General features: G+C 50.4%; 2 protein-coding genes across 8 annotated transcripts in view; one reads left to right on the forward strand and one right to left on the reverse strand.

Annotated features, from left to right (window-relative positions):
- The first annotated feature begins 7 nt into the window (after window positions 1–7).
- On the forward strand, window positions 8–7,214 carry ALKBH4 (alkB homolog 4, lysine demethylase). Its single transcript, XM_081131223.1, has 3 exons — window positions 8–167; window positions 3,196–3,393; window positions 6,299–7,214. The coding sequence occupies exons 1-3, from the start codon at window positions 45–47 to the stop codon at window positions 6,884–6,886; spliced, it is 909 nt and encodes a 302-aa protein (XP_080987349.1). The 5' UTR covers window positions 8–44; the 3' UTR covers window positions 6,887–7,214.
- Window positions 7,215–9,630: 2,416 nt separating this feature from the next.
- The window catches only part of ORAI2 (ORAI calcium release-activated calcium modulator 2), a 30,537-nt gene continuing 20,430 nt past the window's right edge, over window positions 9,631–19,737 (reverse strand). For 2 of the 7 annotated variants that reach the window (XM_081131226.1, XM_081131224.1), the window contains exons 2-3: window positions 16,615–16,852; window positions 9,631–12,761 (exon numbers count right to left, since the gene is read on the reverse strand). In XM_081131226.1, the coding sequence (XP_080987352.1) occupies window positions 12,222–12,761; window positions 16,615–16,839 (765 nt within the window). In that variant the 5' untranslated portion in view covers window positions 16,840–16,852 and the 3' untranslated portion in view covers window positions 9,631–12,221. Of the gene's footprint in view, window positions 12,762–13,118; window positions 13,384–14,792; window positions 14,879–16,614; window positions 16,903–19,737 lie in introns of those variants that run through there. The other 5 variants (XM_081131230.1, XM_081131227.1, XM_081131225.1 and 2 more) reach the window with 5 other exon arrangements.

Raw genomic sequence — 19,737 nt, forward strand, 5'->3', positions numbered from 1 at the left:
TCCCTGCGGCCCCGCGCCTGCGCGCTGGCCTCCAGGACGCAGCGATGGCGGCTGCAGTGGTGGCGGCCCCCGAGGTAGTTCGGGAATGTGGCTGTAAGGGCATCCGGACCTGTCTGATCTGCGAGCGGCAGCGGGGAGGTGACCCACCCTGGCAGCACTCCCCACAGGTAAGGGCTGGGAGAGGAGGCGCGCCCACACTTTATTCTTCATATGTGGAAACTGAGGCCCAGACTGACCATGAGTACGGTCCTGGATCAAACCATGTTAGGGGCCCTCGCGGTGAGACGTTACAGGGGTGAGGAGATGCGGGCTTTGAGGAGTGGGCTTGGAGTGGCGAAGGGATTGGGACGTGGGTGCAGTCTGACAACAGCTCACCCCTGGGGCCTGCGGGAAGTCTGACGTCAAACCTCCACGTACCCCGCCCCCCCGGAGGCCTGGGAGTTTCACGGGCCTGTAGGGAGAAGATATGGAAAGAGTAGAGGTTGCCCAAAACCAGGGCAAAAGTGCCCAGAGGCCTTGGATGGAAATGAGCAAGGAGGAAATTAATGCCAATTAATTAACGAAAAACGACTCAGCTTTTGACCTGGGCTTGGAAGTATTTAGTTGGTTGGAAGGGCGTCCAGCTGAGGAAACTGCTTGAGTCTAGGCCTGGGGTAGAGGCGTGTGCTTGGAAGGTGGTTGATGCATCAGGTGAGGGACATGAGTTCCGTGCGCCTGACCACAGGTATGGACACTGGGTAGGCTGGACTTGACCTGGGGCCATGGAGAGCTCCTGAAGGATTTTAAAGGAAATTACATGTGAATTTTAGAACAATCCTGGGAGCTGATAAGAAAATATTAAGGCTGGAACGCCAGTGAAGAAGCTGTAGCGTCATTGATAAAAGTGTGGAACATCCTGTGGAAAACAGTATGAACGTTTCTCAGAAAATTAAAAGTAGAATTACCATATGATCCAACAATTCTGGGGATATACCCACAAGAATTGAAAGCAGGATGTCAAAGAAATATTTGCACACCCATGGTGGAAGCGTTAAGTGTCCATTGATGGATAAATGGATAAATAAAAAGCAATACATACAATAGAATATTATTAAGCCTCAAAAAGGAAGGAAATTCTGATATATGCTACAACATGGATGAACCTCGAAAACTTAAGCTAAGTGAAATAAGCCAGCCACAAAAGGACAAACGCTATGATTCCACTTATATACCTAGTCAAAATCGTAAAGACAGGATGTAAAACTGTGGTAGCTAGGTGCTGGGGGAAGGGAAAAGGGGAGTTGTTTAATGGGTATGCGGTTTTTGTTTTGCAAGGTGAAAACGTTCTGGAGATTGGTTGCAAAACAGTGAATGTACTTAACACACTGAACTATATACTGAAAAAACTATTAAACATGGTAAATTTTATGTTATATGTATTTTACCACAAAAACTTTTTTAAAAAAGCACCAAAAGTCTAAACTGTGGCTGTGGGTGTGAAGACACAGGACACTCCGGGGGTAGCACCTTCCCAACCTCATGGCTGAGGGATGAGCAAGATGTCCAGGATGACTCCCACTTTTAATATGTACCATGTGAGGTGCCAGAGACAGAGGACATGGTGGTTCAGAGATTGGGGGGGAGGGGGTAGCAATGCCTATGGAACATAAAGGGGGAGGAAGTGAATTAATTGGTTAGGGAGTGTTCTGGCCACCATGGCCAGAAAAATATACCTATGGAACTAACAGTAAAGGTAGAACAAGATACCTATTGTATAGGACAAGGCCCGACAAGCTAGCCCAATAATTACCGCCACCCCCGCCCCCCGAGTTCCTATAGAAAGAACGAACCAGTCACACTCCGGCCAAGCATAACCCCATTACTCATTGTAAAACATTGTGTTTAAATCGTCCCTTTTGTGTTGCTAAAGGTCCCCCCTTGTTTCCTGTAACAAAAGCTGACAACCTAACAAATTCTTGGAAACCCCTTTACCACAGTGCCTTTGTGGTTACTGAGTATGAAATGAGGGAAGAACTAAGGGTCAGCGTTGTAGTTCAGCTCTTACATGGGTGAGACACTGCAACTGTAGCCGCTGGCCAGCTAATAAAGGCTCCAAAATTCAAACACAAACTCTGGTGGTCATCTGTCACGGGTCACCCCAGAACAGGGAGGACGTCAGACTGCCACGTAGATCTGACAAAGTCATCGTCAACCCATTTGGGAGCTCCAGAGCAAAGACTGCCTGTTAGAGGAATCCCATGTTGAGCAGAAATGGCCAGGTCCAAGCTGGGTCACTGGCTGGGAGCTGCCTAGGACGAAGATAGCCTCAGTTCAAAATCTGAGGCAGATCCCAGAGGCATTACGGCAGGAGGTTGTCAGCCCAGCTTTGTTCTTGATCACTGGCAAGTTCTGTTCTTTTTTGAAGGGAAATTCAAGCAGTGCTTCTGGCTGCCACAAAAGAGGGCACAGCGTAGAGCCATCCCCACCTGGGCTGGAGAGGGCTTCTCTCTTCTGGCCTTCCAGCATGTGCTGCTCACCCCCAGGATAGCCCCAGGGCTTTAGCTTTAGGGGTAGCCTATTTCTCAAACTTCTGGTCTGGGCTGGATCCTTTTACACCATCTTTTTTAATTCTCACAAGGCTGAGGACAGAAGATACCTTACAGTGATACAGAAACTGGATTTGCAGGCTGTTCCCTAGCTGTGCAGCCTTGGGCTAGTTCCTTAACTTTGCTGTGCCCTGTTCACCTCATCTATAAAATTGAGAATAAAAAATGGTTATGCAGATACTCTTTTATGGATGAGGAAAGTGAGAGGGTCCTTCCCAGGAGGCAGCCCCAAGCAGGGGTTTGGCCTCCATCTAGACCAGGGGTGGGGAACCTTTTTTCTGCCAAGGGCCATTTGGATATTTATAACATCATCCGTGGGCTATACAAAATTTAAAATTAGCTTATACAAAACTTAAAAATTAGCTATGAAAAAAGCACGTAGCTTTATTGAATTTCAAGTCCTGCCTGTATTTGCCTTGTCAGGACCAGACCAAGTGATTTGGTGGCTGTATATGGCCCAAGGGCTGGACGTTCCCTACGCCTGCTCTAAACTCTAAGCTGCCTTCCAAAGTGGCATGAGGGAGGGTGACCCACTGGCAGGGGCTGCTCCTAAGACAGTCTCTGGAGGGCAGGCTCCAATGGCTCTAGGAACCCTGTCTTTCTTTTACAGAAAACACATCGTTTCATTTACTACTCGGACACTGGCTGGGCTGTGGGGGCCGAGGATTCTGACTTTGAAGGCTGGGCCTTCCCCTTCCCTGGTGTGACACTGATAGAGGACTTTGTGACCCGAGAAGAAGAAGCTGAGATGGTACAGCTGATGGACCGTGAGCCTTGGAAACTCTCACAGTCTGGACGGAGGAAGCAGGTAGGCTGGCCCAGAGCTAGGGGGAAGGGTCGGCCTGTCAAAGAGGACAGTCGCTTTGCTGGGCCCCTTTGCTCACCTCCTGCTCAGCACCCTCCTATTAAGCCATACCAGGGGTATGCTGGTGAGCCAGGACTCTAAGACAAATGGCCCCTCAGCACTTCCTGCTCTCACCCAGGTGGGCTAGTGCTGGTGACTGTCAGTGAGGGTTCCTTGAAGGATACCAGTTGCTTTCCCGTCTCTAAGTTTTGTCTCCACCAGTTTCACGTATTTTCAGGCCTCCAGGTCCCAGACCTCTCTGTCCGGGATCACAGCCCTGTTTTCCCTCAGTCCCGCTCCTCTCTGTGTAGGTCACTCCTCTTGTTCCTTATCTCCAGCAATTCTTGTCCCCACCAGAACCTGTGAGCCATCCATCCCGCCTTTTCACTTTCTCTCCCTCTCCCTTCGTCTTTCCTCACCCTGTACCTACAGCCAGTTACTATAGTTACTTCCTTGGGTGCCCCTTCAACCCTTTGCCGTTTGCCTCATCATACTTTTTCTGCTCAACCTCAGCCCTGGTCAAATTCCAGCTTCCCTCTCCCTCGTACCCACATATGCTGTCAGGTCTCCCTGGCTCTGGGCCCTTCCTGCTTCTGCAGTCCTACCTACCTCCCCCAGGCCATCGCTTTGCTGCTGTTCTTCCAAACCTCTTTTCCCCTCCGTTGATGACCTTGCCTCTCGGAGAAAACAGATGTATTTGCACACCTGCCTGTCATGAGTGGGTGTGTTTCTCTTCTCACTTGTGCCCAGGGGTTCTCCAAGCCCCCTTCCAGCTATGTGCTGGTCCCTTCTACTCAGAAGACCTTGTCCAGCATTGCTCCCTTCTCTCCCCAAGATGAATTTTGCCTCAACTGGATTTTTTCCACCAGCTCCCAGTAAGCTCCATTTCTCTTGTCTCTGCAACAGAATTCCTCAAGAGTTGTTTATTCTCACCGTTTTCAATTCCTCTCCTCCCATTCCTGCTTAACCCACTCAAAACTGCTTTCCTTACTGACCTCTGTGTCCTAAACCCAGCGGTGGGTTCTCAGGCTCAGTCCTTGGGCCTCTTCTCTTCCTGTTCCAGACACCCCTTTGCTGATCTTAGTGAGTCACGCCCCTACACACCTTCGCTGTGTTTTGGACTCCCCTGTTCATATCTTCAGCCCAGGCTTCTATTTGTCAAACCCTAAACTGAGCTTTGGCTGTTTACCCATACAAGCGCCCCCTTGCAGTATCCCCATCAGAGAAAATTCCATCTTCCACCTGCACAGGCTGGAAACATGTATCTCTGCAGGTTTCTCTCTCATTTTAATTCCTGTCAGTTCTTTCTTCCTTCAAAACCTATCTGAATCTGAGAAAACCCTCCCCGCCACTGCCACCACATGCATCCCAGCCCCCAGTTCTCTCCCTGGGATTCCTTCAGGGGCTTCCTGGGGCAGCCCTAGCCCCTCTTCAGTCAGTTTTCAATAGAGAGGAAAGTGATTCCAGTGAGGCCTCTATAGATCCTGTCACTGCTGTGTTAGATCCTGTCATTGCTGTTTCAAACCCTCAGGCTTCCCATCTCAACTTAAACACAAAGTCCTTACAATGCCCTGGAAGGCGCTGCACCAGCCCAGTTGGCCCAACCTCTGTTTACACTGCTGCTCTCTGGTATCCTGCACCCAGTCACTCCAGCCCCCTCAGTGTTCCTTAAAAGCTCCAGCTTCTCATCCCTTGTCCGCTGCACTCCCACATCAGGTTTTCTGCCAGTCACTCCTAGCACTGCCCTGCAGGAACCACTCACCTAGGCAGTCTAAGTTGCCAAACCTGGAAGGAAGAGCTCCACCAGATGGAGCCACCCTCCACTAGAGGGGACCAGAGAGGGCAGGAGTCAGCAAGTAAATGCTCCTCTCTTTCATACCTCAGGCCAAAAATCTGAGGCATATTCTAGACAGCTCCTCCCTATTTTGTTTTGTTTTTAGATAGAAGCCACATACCATAAAACTCATCCATTTAAAATGTACAGTTCAGTGGGTTTGTTTTTAGTATGGTCATAGTCTTTTAGTTCTGGAACATTTTTATCACCCCAAAGGAAACCAGTACTCATTAGCAGCCCCTCCCTGTTCCCGTCCCCTGACAACCACTAATCTACTTTTTCTGTCTCTGGATTTGGCTATTCTGGTCATTTCATGTAAATGGGATTATACAATATGTGACCCTTTGTGTCTGGTGTGTTTCACTTAGTTTAATGCTTTCAGGGTTCATCACTTTGCAGCATGTATCAGTGCTTTACTGCTTTTTATGACTGAATTATATTCCTTTGTATGGATATGCCACCATTTGTCCACTCATCCGCTGGTAAACATTTGGGTTGTTTCCACTTTTTGGCCATTGTGAATAGTGCTGCTGTGAACATTCGTGTGCTAGTTTCTGTGTGGACTTGCTTTCATTTCTCTTAGGTATATACAGAACTGCTGGGTCACATGATAACTGTTCTCCCTCGTGGTTCTGAACCCCAGCTGTGCCCAGTGTTCCCATCTTGATAGGCCTTCCCTCCCTCGCTGCTCATTCTTCCCAGATCCCAACTTCTCGGCATCACATCCTGGATACTCTCCCTGCACGTGGGTCTTTTGTCTCTAGCTATGCTTTCTGGGGTACCTCGGTTAAGACATCTCCCAAAACCTTGTATCCCCCTTCCCTGCATTATTGTTTCCTTAGTGTTTACAGCCATCTGAAGTTTGCTGTTTATTTATATCTCTGTGGTGTTGGCCTCTTCCTGCTGGAATGTCAGACCCATGAAGCCAGAAATTTTTTTCTTGGTCACTGTGATTGAATTCTTTAGACCTCACGTGTGAGAGCATTTCTGCAAGCTCAGACCCTTCTCCACTTCCTTTATGTCCTCATCCTTCAGGACTATGGCCCCAAAGTCAACTTTCGGAAACAAAAGCTCAAGACCACTGGCTTCCAAGGCCTCCCCAGCTTTAGCCGGGAGGTAGTGCGGAGAATGGGCCTGTACCCCATCCTGGAGGACTTCCGGCCCGTGGAGCAGTGTAACCTGGACTACTGCCCGGAGCGGGGATCAGCCATCGATCCCCACTTGGACGACACCTGGCTGTGGGGGGAGCGGCTGGTGAGCCTTAACCTCCTGTCCCCTACTGTGCTGTCCATGTCCCGGGAAGCGCCTGGCAGCTTACTGCTCTGCCTGGCCCCATCTGGCTTCCCAGAAGCCTTGGTGGAAGGTGTGATGGCCCCCAGCAGGTCCGTCCTGTGCCAGGAGGTGGAAGTGGCTGTCCCCTTACCCCGCCGCTCTCTGCTTGTGCTCACTGGAGCTGCACGGCACCAGTGGAAGCATGCCATCCACCGCAGACACATCGAGGCCCGCCGTGTGTGTGCCACCTTCAGGGAGCTGTCGGCTGAGTTCTGTCCTGGTGGGAGGCAGCAAGAACTCGGGGAGGAGCTCCTGCAACTCTCTCTGTCCTTTCAGGGGAGACCCATGTGAGCCACGTCCCTGGGGACAGGAGCTGGCACTGGGCCTGGCCTGGGGTGCTGGCTCCAGAGTTGACACTTTGCCAGTATTGAAGTGGGGAGCCTAGCACAAGGGTCTTTCTTCCCAGCTCATTAGGTTTTCAGAGAAGACTGCTGACACCCTGATGCCATGGTAGTGCGAGCCCTGCCGGGAACTGGTTTTGATGGGGGAATGTGCCTGAGCTCAGTCCCCTTTGAGCTGCACTGTGGCCACTTGTTTGGGTTAGTTTGTCACAGTTTGAAGGAAGTAACATAATATGAGTTTAAAAAACGTTGGCATCACTTAAAACCATTTTCTCCTTTATCTGTCTCTCTCAACAAGGTTTCCCAGTGCCCCATCATGCAGTCCCTCCATTTGGGTAGCGTGTCGGATCGGGAATGGAATTGGTCAAAGATTTGAGTTTATTAGTGTTTGAGATTTCAGAGCTGGTGACACCTTCTGAGCCCAACCTTGGGGTGCAGGATGCAGTGAGGACAAAGTATCCTGAGAGTTTGGTATACACATAGCCCACCCTACCCCTGCCCCACATAATGGTGTTAAAAAGTAGAGGGAAATTCTCTTCAGCTCCCAGCATAGCATATGGTGGTTCACTGGTTGGTGCTGGCTTGTGTGTGGTGCTCACCTGGATGGGTGGCTGCCCCAGTGCACCTGTGGCCAGGTGTGTAGGCCATGGAGGTGGAGGGAGATGGCATTGTTCCCTAGGCCTCTGTCCTGCTGCTTATATGACAAAATACACTCGGCTCACCTGCCACATGCTGGGACCCAAACTTGAGGGAACAGTGCCAAGCCCAGGTGGGGTTACAGCTGATCTTGCTGCATCTGAGCAGTCAAGCAGGCATGCAGGCATGGTGGTCTGCTCCACAGGGCCCAGGGGAGCCTGTCTGAGAAGCTGGGTCTTAGAGCAACCCACCTCTGGGTGGAGCCTGCAAGGTGCTCTGCCAGTAAAGATGGGCATGGATGTTTGGGAAATGCTGCACCCCAAGACCTGTCAGGGAGAGACCTGTTAAGGCTGGGGAGTCACTCAACGGAGAAGCCTGTTTCTCCTGGAATCTCCTAGTGCTTGCCAGATGTTTGGCATTTGACCCTTCCTATAATCCCGCAAAACACACATTAGGAAATGCTCCACCAATAGTAAAATTGGTGATCCTGAGTTGAGTCTGTCCTTGAAGCTGCTATGTGAAGACCATCAGGCCCCAGGTGCCCACTGTCTCACCTAACCCATCCACTGCCCACGCCACCCACTGAGATGGGGCTGGGGGCTGGCCAGGCTGGAGTGCTTCCTCTAGAGCTGCTCCTGGGCACCACTGCAGCCGCTATCCTGTATTTCTGAAGGGCTGGTCCCAGCAGCCATGCCTGGGGGATAACGTCTGCTTAACCCCCGTATTTTAGGCAGCTGTTCCTGCTTTCCTTAAGTATAAGACGCTTGTCTATGCTAATGCTCTTGCAGTCTGAGACCAGGAGAAGGCAGGAGCCTATGGGAACATAAATAATACGGAAGCAGCCAGTCCAAGGGGGTTTCCTGCAGTGCCCTCCTCCAGAGTAAGTTGGGGGGAGTCTACTGACTCCTCAGCCTGCCCTACTTTGGAAAGATGCTGAGGAAACTTGGGGCCAGTTATCTGTTTGCAGGGTGGGATGGTGAGGCGCAGGCTGGTCCTAATGGGGCTGAGCTCAGTCCAGGGAGGGACCCTCTGGGTTATTTCTACCTAGACTTGTGCAGAAACTGCCTATACCATGTCCTTAGCACCCTGTGGGGACAGCAGGGGCTGGAAAGGATTCAGCATGTTTTAAATGGGCCTAGAGTGGAGTCTAGGCTCAGTCCTGTTCCATCTCACCCTGCTGGGCCCTGCCCAGGCCCTGTGGACCCTATCCCTCAAACTTCTGGAAGCATCTGAGTCAAGAAAGAGTCCTCTCTCAGCAGGTCAGCTGGAATGTAAGGGCCTGGCCACAGCAGGCTCGCTAGCCTCGCTGGGGAAATGGTCCACAGGGCCAGTTTGCTGGCCTAGAACTCTGTCCTGAGCCCAGGCCTTTGGTGCCCCAGGGCCTGGAGAGTCCTCCCTTTGGGCTGCAGAGGCAGTCTTGCCCCCTGTATTGGCATAACTTTTCCATATAATGGTGCCACCTGCTTTGCACACCTAATTCCTAGGAGCCTCTGGCTTGAAGTGCCAGAAGATTAATAATGGACAGAAATTCTTTCCTAGAAGGGAGGCTCTACCTTAGTGGGTGACTGCTACAAAACAGAAAGTCTGAGAGCTTCCTCACGAGTGCCACCAGGCTGAGGGAGGGCTCTGCATTACTGCTGCCCAGCTGGACACCTGGCCTCAGCCCAGACCCACAGGTTCCTGGGGTTGGAGAAAGCTCAGTGGGACCAGAGCTTCAGTGGCTCCTCTCCTGGAGGACTTCAAGTTGACCCTGTCCAGGTGGCTCTGTTGGCACTCAGCTATACTTGGGGCTGCCCCTTGCTGTGTTTCTGGAAAGGGAGAGCCCTAATTGGGAAGAGAAGCTGCAGGCAGAGGGGCCCCACTTGGTGGGAGCCTCGTGGCATGTCTGGGTCCAAGTGCCTTGTCTATTCCAGAGAAGTCCCTCACTTAGGAAGCCTGTTAGGACACTGGCTGGTGGTCAGCAAACAGGAGGAGGCAGGAGGGGCTTGAGGATCCAGGATGCACCAGACACCAGGGAAGGACAAGGGGCTACCCATGGCATTCCACCAAGACAGAAAGAGCAATGTATAGTTTGTTTATTCAGTTCAATCCAGGGCAACTGTTTTAAAAGTCCGTACATAGGACAGTGGTTTTGCACACCATACGTGATTGACACCGTCATGCATAATGAGCTAATCAGCATGAGACAGGTAAGGACTGCAGATGAACCTCCATCCGCTCAGGCTTCTGTGGTTTTAGCCTCCACAGACCCTCCTAGAAGACACTAAGATACGTTCTGCCCTCACAGTTTCTAAAATAGAAACATTTGAGTTTTGAAACTTCTGGTCAGGTAATAAATGGAGGCTGTGTTCCACTTTGGAACAGGCCTCAAGTTTTGCAGGCATTTGTTTTATGAGCACCAGGAAGACTCTGCTCGGAGGGAAATAGGGAGGCCCACAGTGCCTCACCACACAGAGGCCACTGGACTGGGACACTCCACAATCACCTGAAACCTCCAGAACCCAAATTTCTAGCGTGTAATTTGCCAGCCCCTCCCCTAAACTGCCTTGCTGAGTTCCCGAAGCTCCAACTAGCAGCTTATCCTCCATCTCCAGACAAGCTCCAGGACTACCCTGAGGTGGTCCATCCCCCACCCCCACCCCTCAGCAGTCCCGGGACTCACTGTCATCTCTGTTCCCACAGAAATTCTTTGCCTCATGTCTCTAGAAAGGGTGGGGCTGGGAAAGCACTGGATGAGGGAATAAGAAATTACAAGAACGTTACTCTTCTAGGGTTTAGACGTGGTATGTGGCATCTTTCCTATTCCTGTGGTACTCATTGGGCACCTTGTATCTGACCTTGTTACGGCCAGGCCAAAAGCTCTGCCTATGGATAAGGCATAACAATGGGCCCCCACTGGCACCGGGGGTGTTCTTTCCAGTCTGGGGAGCATGGCACTCTGTGGGTCTGGCACATTTGGGGCAGGGGTACAAGATGGCCCAGGAAAGTGGCAGCAGGAGTGAGCCCAGCATAGCCATTCTCAAAAGGCTTAGGCCAGAGTAAGGGCTTGCTGCCTGCTCCCAGCTGTGGGGAAGAGGCAGCTTGTTTTGTCACTGCCAGGACACAAAGTGGCTGTCCTATAGTGGCTGTCCTGACATACTTTTGCAAAGCAAACACATTAAACCAGATAAGCCTTTTCAGCAGGCTGTGGGAAAGAAGAAACATGCACTAGAGAGCAAGCAAGTCACAACAGATGTCTGCAGAATATGCAAGGGACACGCCCTTTAGAAGACGGCAGGGCTTTCTCTGGCCTGGAGGGACACCATGTCCAGGCTCCCCATAAGTGTCACCAGTCAGCATTTCAGAGTTACAGGTTAAGGTTTATGTTCTTGCCAGTAGGTCACATTCCCAGAAACCTCAGCCAGGCCAGCCAGGGTGTTTTGACACAGGCAACCCAGACCCCACAGAGAGATTATATTAGGCTGTTGAGAGAAATGCCATCGGAGCATGAAGTCCAATGAAGTTTGTGAAAACAAATGAAATGGCCTCCTCCAGGTGGCTGCCAGCCAATGTGGTAGACGATTTTAAAAGCAGCTTGGGGTATAGCATGCTCATAATGTAAGCTGAGCTGTAGCCTGTATGTGAACAGCCCAAGAACACGAGCTAGGGCAACCTGATGCCTGTAGTGAAAACACCAGAGCCCATGCTACGTACGGCAGTAAACATGGGAGCGGGGCACTGAGTGCAGCTGAGAGGCCTGGGGGCCCAGGAGGGAGCACTATGTGGGTTTGTGCCTTCTCTGCAGTTGGTTCCATGTCATGAGCAAGACCCACACTTGGCCAGGGCTGGCCCCTGGTGCCACCACCCACAGACCATGCCAGGCCAACGGCCTTGTCTAGAACAGTAAGTCCTCCAAGCTACCTCTTCCACTGCCTGGCACATGGGTAGCAGGGAGATGGGCCACCTGAGCAAGTGCCCCTGGCTTTCTGTGGCCACAGCCCAGAGGATCAGCTGACTCTGCCCCAGACAGGCTTCCCAGACCCTGCCAGGCCTCTACCCTTGGAAGTCTTCCCCTAGGCCCTGCCACATCCCGAAGTACCCTCCAAACCTGCTGGCTGATGTGTACCCCAGGCCCCTGCCTTCCCCACAAGCCAGGCCACCCAGCTCCCTCCAGAGCAGGGGAGGGAAGCACCAGGCCCAGCTGTAATCCTGTGCCCATCTAATTGCCACAGTCCTCACCTAATCACAGCAGGCTGGTACTATCAGATGTGCTGCCCAGCTGCCATGCAGCCCACCTGAAGTGTCATGGGGCAATCCTCTGAACTCACAGCCCTACCCTGACTCTCCGGGCCTCCGCCAGGCTCCCTGCACTGCTGGCTGCTTGGTCCACATCTCTGGGACGACCACAGTGCTGGAGTCCTGCCTCCTGTCTCAGGATTCTCCAGGGCCAAGGACTCAGCCTTTCTTTGCCCTAAGCAACAGTGTCTCTCGTTTAAGGATTTCCATCTTCTGAGGGAAAATGATCCAGGTTTTACGGCATTAAGACGAGTAAAACTTTGGTGTTGAACTTCTGGCAGTGTCTAGGCAGCCTCATGGCAATTTACATTTTTGAAATTCCCTCAAAAGCAGGCTGTTTCTGTTGGCTCCCAGGCCTGAGGGGAGCCACACCCTTACACAACCTGTAGGCTGCGCTCATGCCCGTCCAGCTGCACCTTGAGCTTGTGCAGCTCCTCGATCTCACGGTTGTGCCGCTCGGTTTTGTGACGCACCAGTGAGCGGTAGAAGTGGATGGTGAAGACCACGAAGATGAGACCCACAGGCACCATGATGATGGTGGACACTAGAGCGGCCTGCCAGCCTGTGTGGCCACCGGGGCCAGGTGCAGGTCCCGGCTGGTGGCGTGCGTCCACAGGCAGGAACTTGATCCAGCAGAGCAGCACGACCTCAGCCAGGAAGAGCAGGATGCCGAGCACAGTGGAGAAGCCCCAGGCCAGCTCGATGTAGGGGTGCATGCGCTCGTGTGGCGACTCACTGATGGAGTTGAGGTTGTGGATATTGCTCACAGCCTCCACGTTGGGAAGGATGCACGTGCTGATGAGTAGGGCGAAGAGGTGCACAGCCACCAGCACCGTTGTGCAGGCACTGAAGGCGATGAGCAGGGGCGGTGGGTACTGGTACTGCGTCTCCAGCTGCACTTCCACCATGGCCACCTGCAAGGCAGAGCGGGTGCTGCTGGGCAAGGCAACCACCTTCAAGGCCCTTGCAGAGCACAGGAACACCCTCCTCACTGCTCAACTATAACTTTCCTTTTTTCTGATTAGCTACAGAAGATCTCACTGAGAAAAAATCTAAAAGTATAGAATAGATTAAAGAAGCATGGGGCAGGGTCACCCTCCGGGTACCTTCCCAGACACAGAATATAGGGTGTATCTGAGGTGCTGAGCTGTGAGCCAGGGCAGAGGCCACACTTCTCTGGGAACATGTGGCTTTGCTGTTGATATCAGAGCCAAGCTGAAGTGTGGTTTAGCTGCAAAAAAACCTGTGGTTTTTAAAAAATAAAAACTGACCTTTCAAAAGGTAAAAAAAGTAAAAACGGAGGCTCCTGATGGTACCGAGATCAGAGCTGCAAACCTAGACAGCCTCACATAGGCCACAGGGTGTATCTCTCAGCTGACACCAAAGCCAGAGAGAGAAACCTGCATATACATCTGAGGGCCAGGAATGGTGATGGACATGAGGGCAGTGGTGAGGAGAGGCAGCTGTGGGAAGGAGGCTGGGCTGGGAAGAGAGCTGAATCATCAACCGCAGTCACAGGATGCCAACAGGTAACGTCTAAAATGGATAAATCAAGAAACAGCAGTCTCCAAATGTTACTTGGAAACATGGAGACTGAGAAAGCTGCAGGAGGCTGCATCTAGGGAGTGGGGAACATGGGTCTGCTAGGGTTGTTCTAAGTCCCTCAGCAGTATAGTAGACCCTTGCGCAGCACAGGAGTGTTAGGGGCACCCACCATGTGTAAGTAAACTTGTGCAGTTCAAGCCCATGTTGTTGAAGGGTCAACTATACTTAATTTTTAAACTATGTGCATGTAATAACTGATAAAATAAAAATTATTTTTTAAATGAAAGGGAAAAAGATACACAGAAGGAACCAGAAGAAGCCCCAGCTTATCTCTGTAGCAGTAAATGCCTGTAGCCATTTAGGCAGTGCATGCTCACCCCAGTCCCTAAAGGGCTTTCAAACTACAGACTGAGCAAATTGCTCCTGCCCCTGCCAGGTCAGACACCATCCATTCAGAATAGCTCCCTCCGAGGCCCAGCATCCTACCACCCCACCATCCTGGCACTCAGCACTGTGGACCTCCCCAGTGGAGGGTTTAGTTCAGGCCCACCAAGGGCTCTGGGGCTCACCAAGGGCCTTCTCCCAGGCACCCAAAGGTAAGAAACCAGACCAGGAAGGGGGCGGGGAGGCAGAAAGAGAGAAGCCAGGGGAAGGCTTTTGCATCCACTCTGTTTGCCTCCTAGATATGAGTCATCCCTGTTTTTAAAAATTAAGATTTCACAGTTTCTAGCAACTACTATCTCTTAGAGTGAATACCTCATCCCCTCAGTGGAAATGGAACATTTGGTAGTTAAAAAGAAAATATGGCAGTCCTAGTGGACCATACCTGAACAGAAACTCAGCAGTGATTACTGCTCCAAAAAGATAGTAGCCAACAGGAGTCGAGGGGTGGTCTTTTCTCAGTGCCCCTGTGGCCCTGGTAGGCTCTGGCCCAACAAAACAATGCTGTAAACCACAGAGGGCACTGAGATAAGAAACAAAGATGATTAAAAGGTCTACAAGGAAGCAGTTTTACTCGCCTCCAGAGGAGAAAAAGCTAAAAGGTCATTTTTCATTTTGTTTATGTTAAGATTTTAAGAGGGGGGCTCAGATCACTGATTCTCTGTGTTAGAAAGATAAACATGAAGAAATAAGCTTAAAGTTGGGCTTAAGTGCTTACTGTTGGACAAAGGAACAGTTTTGCAATTCTAATTAGGGAATACATAGTATAAAGAGGGGACTCCACCTAGCAAACTGCCTATTTTCATGTTTCCATGTCCCTGCCCTTGTTTGGCCATGGCCAAAATGCTGACAATCTGTATTGGTCACTTGTTTCATCCAAGCTGCACCACAGTCTGAATAGTTATCTGATTTACTGGTGGCCTATTAATCTGATCAAGCATCACTGATGTTTTCCCTACCCTTGACTTGGCTCCATGCTCTTTCACTGCTATGGTGGAATCTCCGGTACATGTTAGGCTGGGGCAACCTCCCCGAGAGGGACCTTCTAGAAGAAAAGGCAAGGGCACTTGTGTGGCTTCTAAAATGTATCCCTAGGCTGCTAAATGAAGCATTTGCTGGTACACAGGAGATACTCCATAAATGCTGAAAAAATGAATTAATACTGGGAAGTATGACTGCCATTGCCAAGTTGACAGAGAGCACACTGGGGCCCACAATTCTCCTCCTAAGACCACTTCATGCCCTTGAAGGCTGCTAGTACATCTCAGACTCCTCCTCCAGAATTCACTCTGTTTGAAAACTTTATTCAAGGGCTAATTTTCAAATTTTGAATGAGTGGTTTTAAAGCCTTCAACTTAGATGAGCATTTTGTTGGCTGGAAAACAGGGAAGCTGCCCTAAGTTTGGAAATCCAAATGTTTGGAAGGCCAGGGTCTAAAAAGATAGCTGCAGACAGGAAGCAATTTCCGAGATCCAGGCCCCACACAGAAAGGAAACTGTGTCACTGCATTATGTCGTGTAATATTTCCCTGAGTTAATTTTCCAAAGTTAAAAAATAAGTACAGGCCAGCAAAATGTAATGCACTACTATAATTCTTCTGTGGTGTAGAAAACAAGCTCTACACCACTTAAGAGTGACGTTTAAACTTCTCACACACATTCCTTAAAATTAAGCTTGAGAAAATTGTCTTTTTAATGTGACAGACACCACAGGAAGAAAATCACTCTGAGACAAAGTTGTATACCGTGTGATTGTACACTTTGGTAATTATGTTAAAAAAAACAAAAACACAAGACCCAAATTAAGCCTTTGCTTTAAACTTGACCTAACCCAAATTTATTGCCTTTAAGTTTGGTGACCTCTGCCTCGGCCTATATGAAGTCATGCCCTGAGCAGGTATGGTGTCATTTTTCCCTACCGATGGGAAAAATGGTGGCCCTACTGATGACAAAGCAGGCCCTTGTCAGAGGAATGGCCACAGTGGCTCACTCTGACAGCTTTTTATTTTCTGCACCACCAATTTGACAACTGAGGCTCTGGACTATAGAAAAACAACTGTTTTTACATTAAAAAACCCCTGCTTCCAGCCCAATAGGACCTCTGAGCATAAAGCAGAGAGAGAGGTAGCCCCAGCCCTAGCAGTTCTGACTCCTGACATCTGCACCTCCAGGACAATTCCCTAAAGGGATGTGGGTTGAGGGCTTTGGAGTCAACAATGCTCTCAGTTTTGCCTTAGATGGACTCTTGTCTTGAGGGATGACTCAGAAGCAAAGCCACAGGTGGGCAGCTGGGAGTGGGGCCAGAGGCTCTGCTTAGTCACCACGGAGGCCACATTTGGGGGCATCTGCACCCCGGTTGGGCTACACTACACAAACCCAAATCAATCCACAGTTCCTGCTCAAGTCCTTATTTCTAAACTCTTGGGTGGTGCCTGAGATGGGCAGATGTGGGTACTTTTCTCCAGGAAACCCTGTACACTCTGAAGCTATTTCAACTACCACTCTAACATCCTTGCCAGGCAAATACTTTATGTGAATGTGAGAGTAGCTCTTTCTGTGGGCTCTGAGATGGGAACTTCTCTGTATTCCCCAGCAATCCCTCTGGTTGACAGAGCAGTCACCATCACCTTGGAGGAGATGGGATATGGGGAAACTTCCTAATGGTCCATCCTGGCTGCCAGTAGGGCCCAGAGGGGGTGCTTTGCTTCCTGAAGCATCATAGGATATTGATTAGCCAGAGCCCATTTTGGAGGCTATGTTCCCACCAAGTGTTTGCACTCACCATGGCAAAGCCTGAGAGGAGGGCAGAGGTGCGGCTGGAGGCTTTCAGTTTGGCCCTGCTCAGGTAGAGCTTCCTCCAGGAGAGGGCCTGAACGGAGTGGTGGTTGGAGGTGACAAGTTCCAGGTAGCTGCGGCGGACCCAGTCCCGGTAATCCATGCCCTTGTGGCCAGGCTCAGAGCAGACGGGGGTGGAGGGGTCCACAGGCACATTGAGCTCAGCACTCATGATGGGAGCCAGGCTTGGGGCAAAAAAGAGACACACTCAGGCATTCCAAAGGGTTCCTGGGGCCTGGAAAAGCCAGAATCCAAACCTAGTTAATCTTCTCTGGGCCCACTGTATACACCCTACACTAGAGCCATGGGGGCCAGGGGTGTGTGAGTGAGGAGCCCTGGTCTCTGATGCAGTCCCCACACAGGAACATGTGGACCATCTATAGGAGAGGAGGGTCAGGACTCCATTTCCAAGAACCACCACAGTGTCCAACATTGTTCCTCTGCAATTCCTCCATCCCAAGCTCAGAAGCGTTCCAGTTGAGTGTGGCTCTTTGGTGAATGGAATTCCAAGGTTGGCCAAGAGCACCTAAGACAATCCTCCCATTTGAACCCATCTTCAGGGAGTAGGGAGCTGTAGCATTTATAAGGACCCTAGGACCTCAAGTTACCAAGTCTAAATTTGACCTGTGTGATGCTGAACATGACACCTGAACTTGCTGACCTTCCTCCTCTTCAAATGAGGACATCCCCACCCTACAGGGCTCTTACACGAGATAATGGACCTGTAGATTCAGAACTCTTTTCAATGTCCAGGTGTCAACCATGCAATACACCTTTCCAAGCAGCTGCTAATTTCTCAAATCCAACTTAATTTTCTTTTCCTTTCTTTTTTCTTTTTTTATAAACCCTGATGCAGAGGGCTGACTTTCAGCAGATCGAAGCGAGAGCTGCTCTGCTACATATGAAACTCCCATCCAGAAGGTTGTCTATGAATGGTTTAGCACCAGGTTCCCCATAAATGTGCAACGTCCATTGCATGACAGGCAAGAAGACAGCCCACTTTCCTCAGAGGAGAGGGTCTCCCCACCAGACCCTATCCCCACAGCAGCAGAGTGCCCATGTGGCTGCTGGGTGACCGGCTATCCAAGGGCAACCAAGGCTCAAAGGAGCTGCCTATCATTCTGCCTGGGCGGGATTCACTTAGAGGCACTGAGTAAATCCCATAGATGGTAGCTTCGCTCCATTGGCTCTTCAACCAAGCACAAACACCGAATGTCTGAGCCTGTGGTTTAAGCAGTATGGTTCACCCAAAATACTATATCTCCAAAGTACAGCCACATCCAGGCTGCAATGGAAACATTTAAAAAAATGAAAAATTAAATCCACCAACTGACATGAGAATGTTTTATGAAGAAGTGGAGACTGGAGACCCCTGGAGTTATTTCAGGTAGACATCTGGTGTGACAATAACACAGAATGAAGATCAGAAGGACTGATCTGTCGAGATTTGTAAATTTAAACCCAAATCTCCACTAATCCAAATAGGGATTGGTGGTCTCATGTGGCCCAAGGGGCTGGCCCATTTGGCAGCATGCTGGGATCAGCTCTAATTAATCTGCAGGGCAAGCTTCAAGGGCACAGGCACCTCACAGCTCAGTTAACATCAGATATTAACTTGTACATTTAGGCCCCGATAGGCCCCATGAAAAGCCTATTTAAGGTGACTACAAACAGGTCAGGGTTTCTGAATCCCTGGGAGCATGGCTGGGGATGGGTGGGTGGGGTCAGGGGTGTTTACCAGGGTCAGCAGCTGCAGAAATGCCCCAAACCTGATCCATCCATGCCAACCTCTAAAAGGGTTCTATGAGAAGGTCCTGGAAGTCGGAAGAGCTGTGTTGGGGCCCTCTTCTTTGTTCATTGCCATGCTATGGAGGCACAGCTTTTACTGGCCAATAGGACACTGGGGAACAGTTCTGTGCTCTTCTATTTCTGCTAGGGATATAAATTACTAGGGTATTTCTAGGAATGCCTACTTAGAAGCCTTGGTCATTGCCCCCTTGCCCAGTTTGCAGCCAGAAACACTACTTTCAAGCACTTTAATAACTGGAAAGTCCCTTCCCTGAGGGAGAATTCAGAGGAATGTTGCTCACTAACCAATCCCTTGGTTAGCTCTAAATAATTCAGAATGGCATTATTTGGAAATGCACTTTTTATTTCATCTTCCCATATGTAACAGAAGTGGGCCCCCAGGTATGATAAAGACAGTTTACTGCATGTGGAGGCATGAAAGGAAAACCTTGCCTGGCCGGTATGGCTCAGTGGTTGAGCATCCACCCATGAACCAAGAGGTCCCCAGTTCAATTAACGGTCAGGGCACATGCCCAGATTGTGGGCTGAATCCCCAGTAAGAGGCATGCAGGAGGCAGCCAATTGATGTTTCTCTCATCGATGTTTCTACCTATCCCTCTCTCTTCCTATCTTAAACCAATAATAATAATAATAATAATAATAATAATAAAAGGAAAGGCACAACCTTTGCCCCCTCAGAGTATCTGTCTCTCCATCCAACATCCTGCATTACAGAGATGCTTACTGGGCCCTAAAGTAAGACAGCATTTGGTATTTAGGCATCAACGATGAAAAAGGTGAGGATCCTGTGAGTTCCTATGCCCAGTGGGGGAGCAAGATAACAGAGTGATTCTTATCCAATGAGCTAAATGCTTTAGTGGAGGGGGGTGTGAGGGCCAAGGGAGCAGACGAGGTGCTGGCTGCCTCAGCTTTGGGCAGGGAGAAGGTCCCTTCTAGGGAGCAAGGATAGGGGATAAGGAAAGGTAGTGAAGGCAATACTGGCGAAGAGGGACTCTCCCTCAAAGACAAGATACTGCCCATGTGGGAGGGCCCTGAGAGGCAGGGAATCATGGCAGAAAGGCTGGCTGCAGAGGGGAGGGTCAAGGAGATGGCTGGGGGACAGGAGGCAGGGAGTACTGGAGCTCAGGGCAGCCCAGGCAGTACACTGCTAGGCTTTCTCTGACAGTGCACAGTGTAGGTCATGGAAGAAGTTAATGAGGGAAGCAATTTGGGGTCAGCCTGGTGTGTGTGCCCAATGAAATGGCAGAAGGGCCTGGTGGCC

This window comes from Miniopterus schreibersii, assembly GCF_964146895.1.
Source record: "Miniopterus schreibersii genome assembly, chromosome: 3".
NCBI classification, from domain to species: domain Eukaryota; kingdom Metazoa; phylum Chordata; class Mammalia; order Chiroptera; family Miniopteridae; genus Miniopterus; species Miniopterus schreibersii.

Excerpts from the sequence above, each read along its gene's own strand:
- ALKBH4 (XM_081131223.1), top strand. The coding sequence starts at position 45 with ATGGCGGCTGCAGTGGTGGCGGCCCCCGAGGTAGTTCGGGAATGTGGC. Across the intron at positions 168-3,195 it reads CCTGGCAGCACTCCCCACAG|AAAACACATCGTTTCATTTA; the intron begins GTAAGGGCTGGG and ends TTTCTTTTACAG. Across the intron at positions 3,394-6,298 it reads AGTCTGGACGGAGGAAGCAG|GACTATGGCCCCAAAGTCAA; the intron begins GTAGGCTGGCCC and ends CTCATCCTTCAG.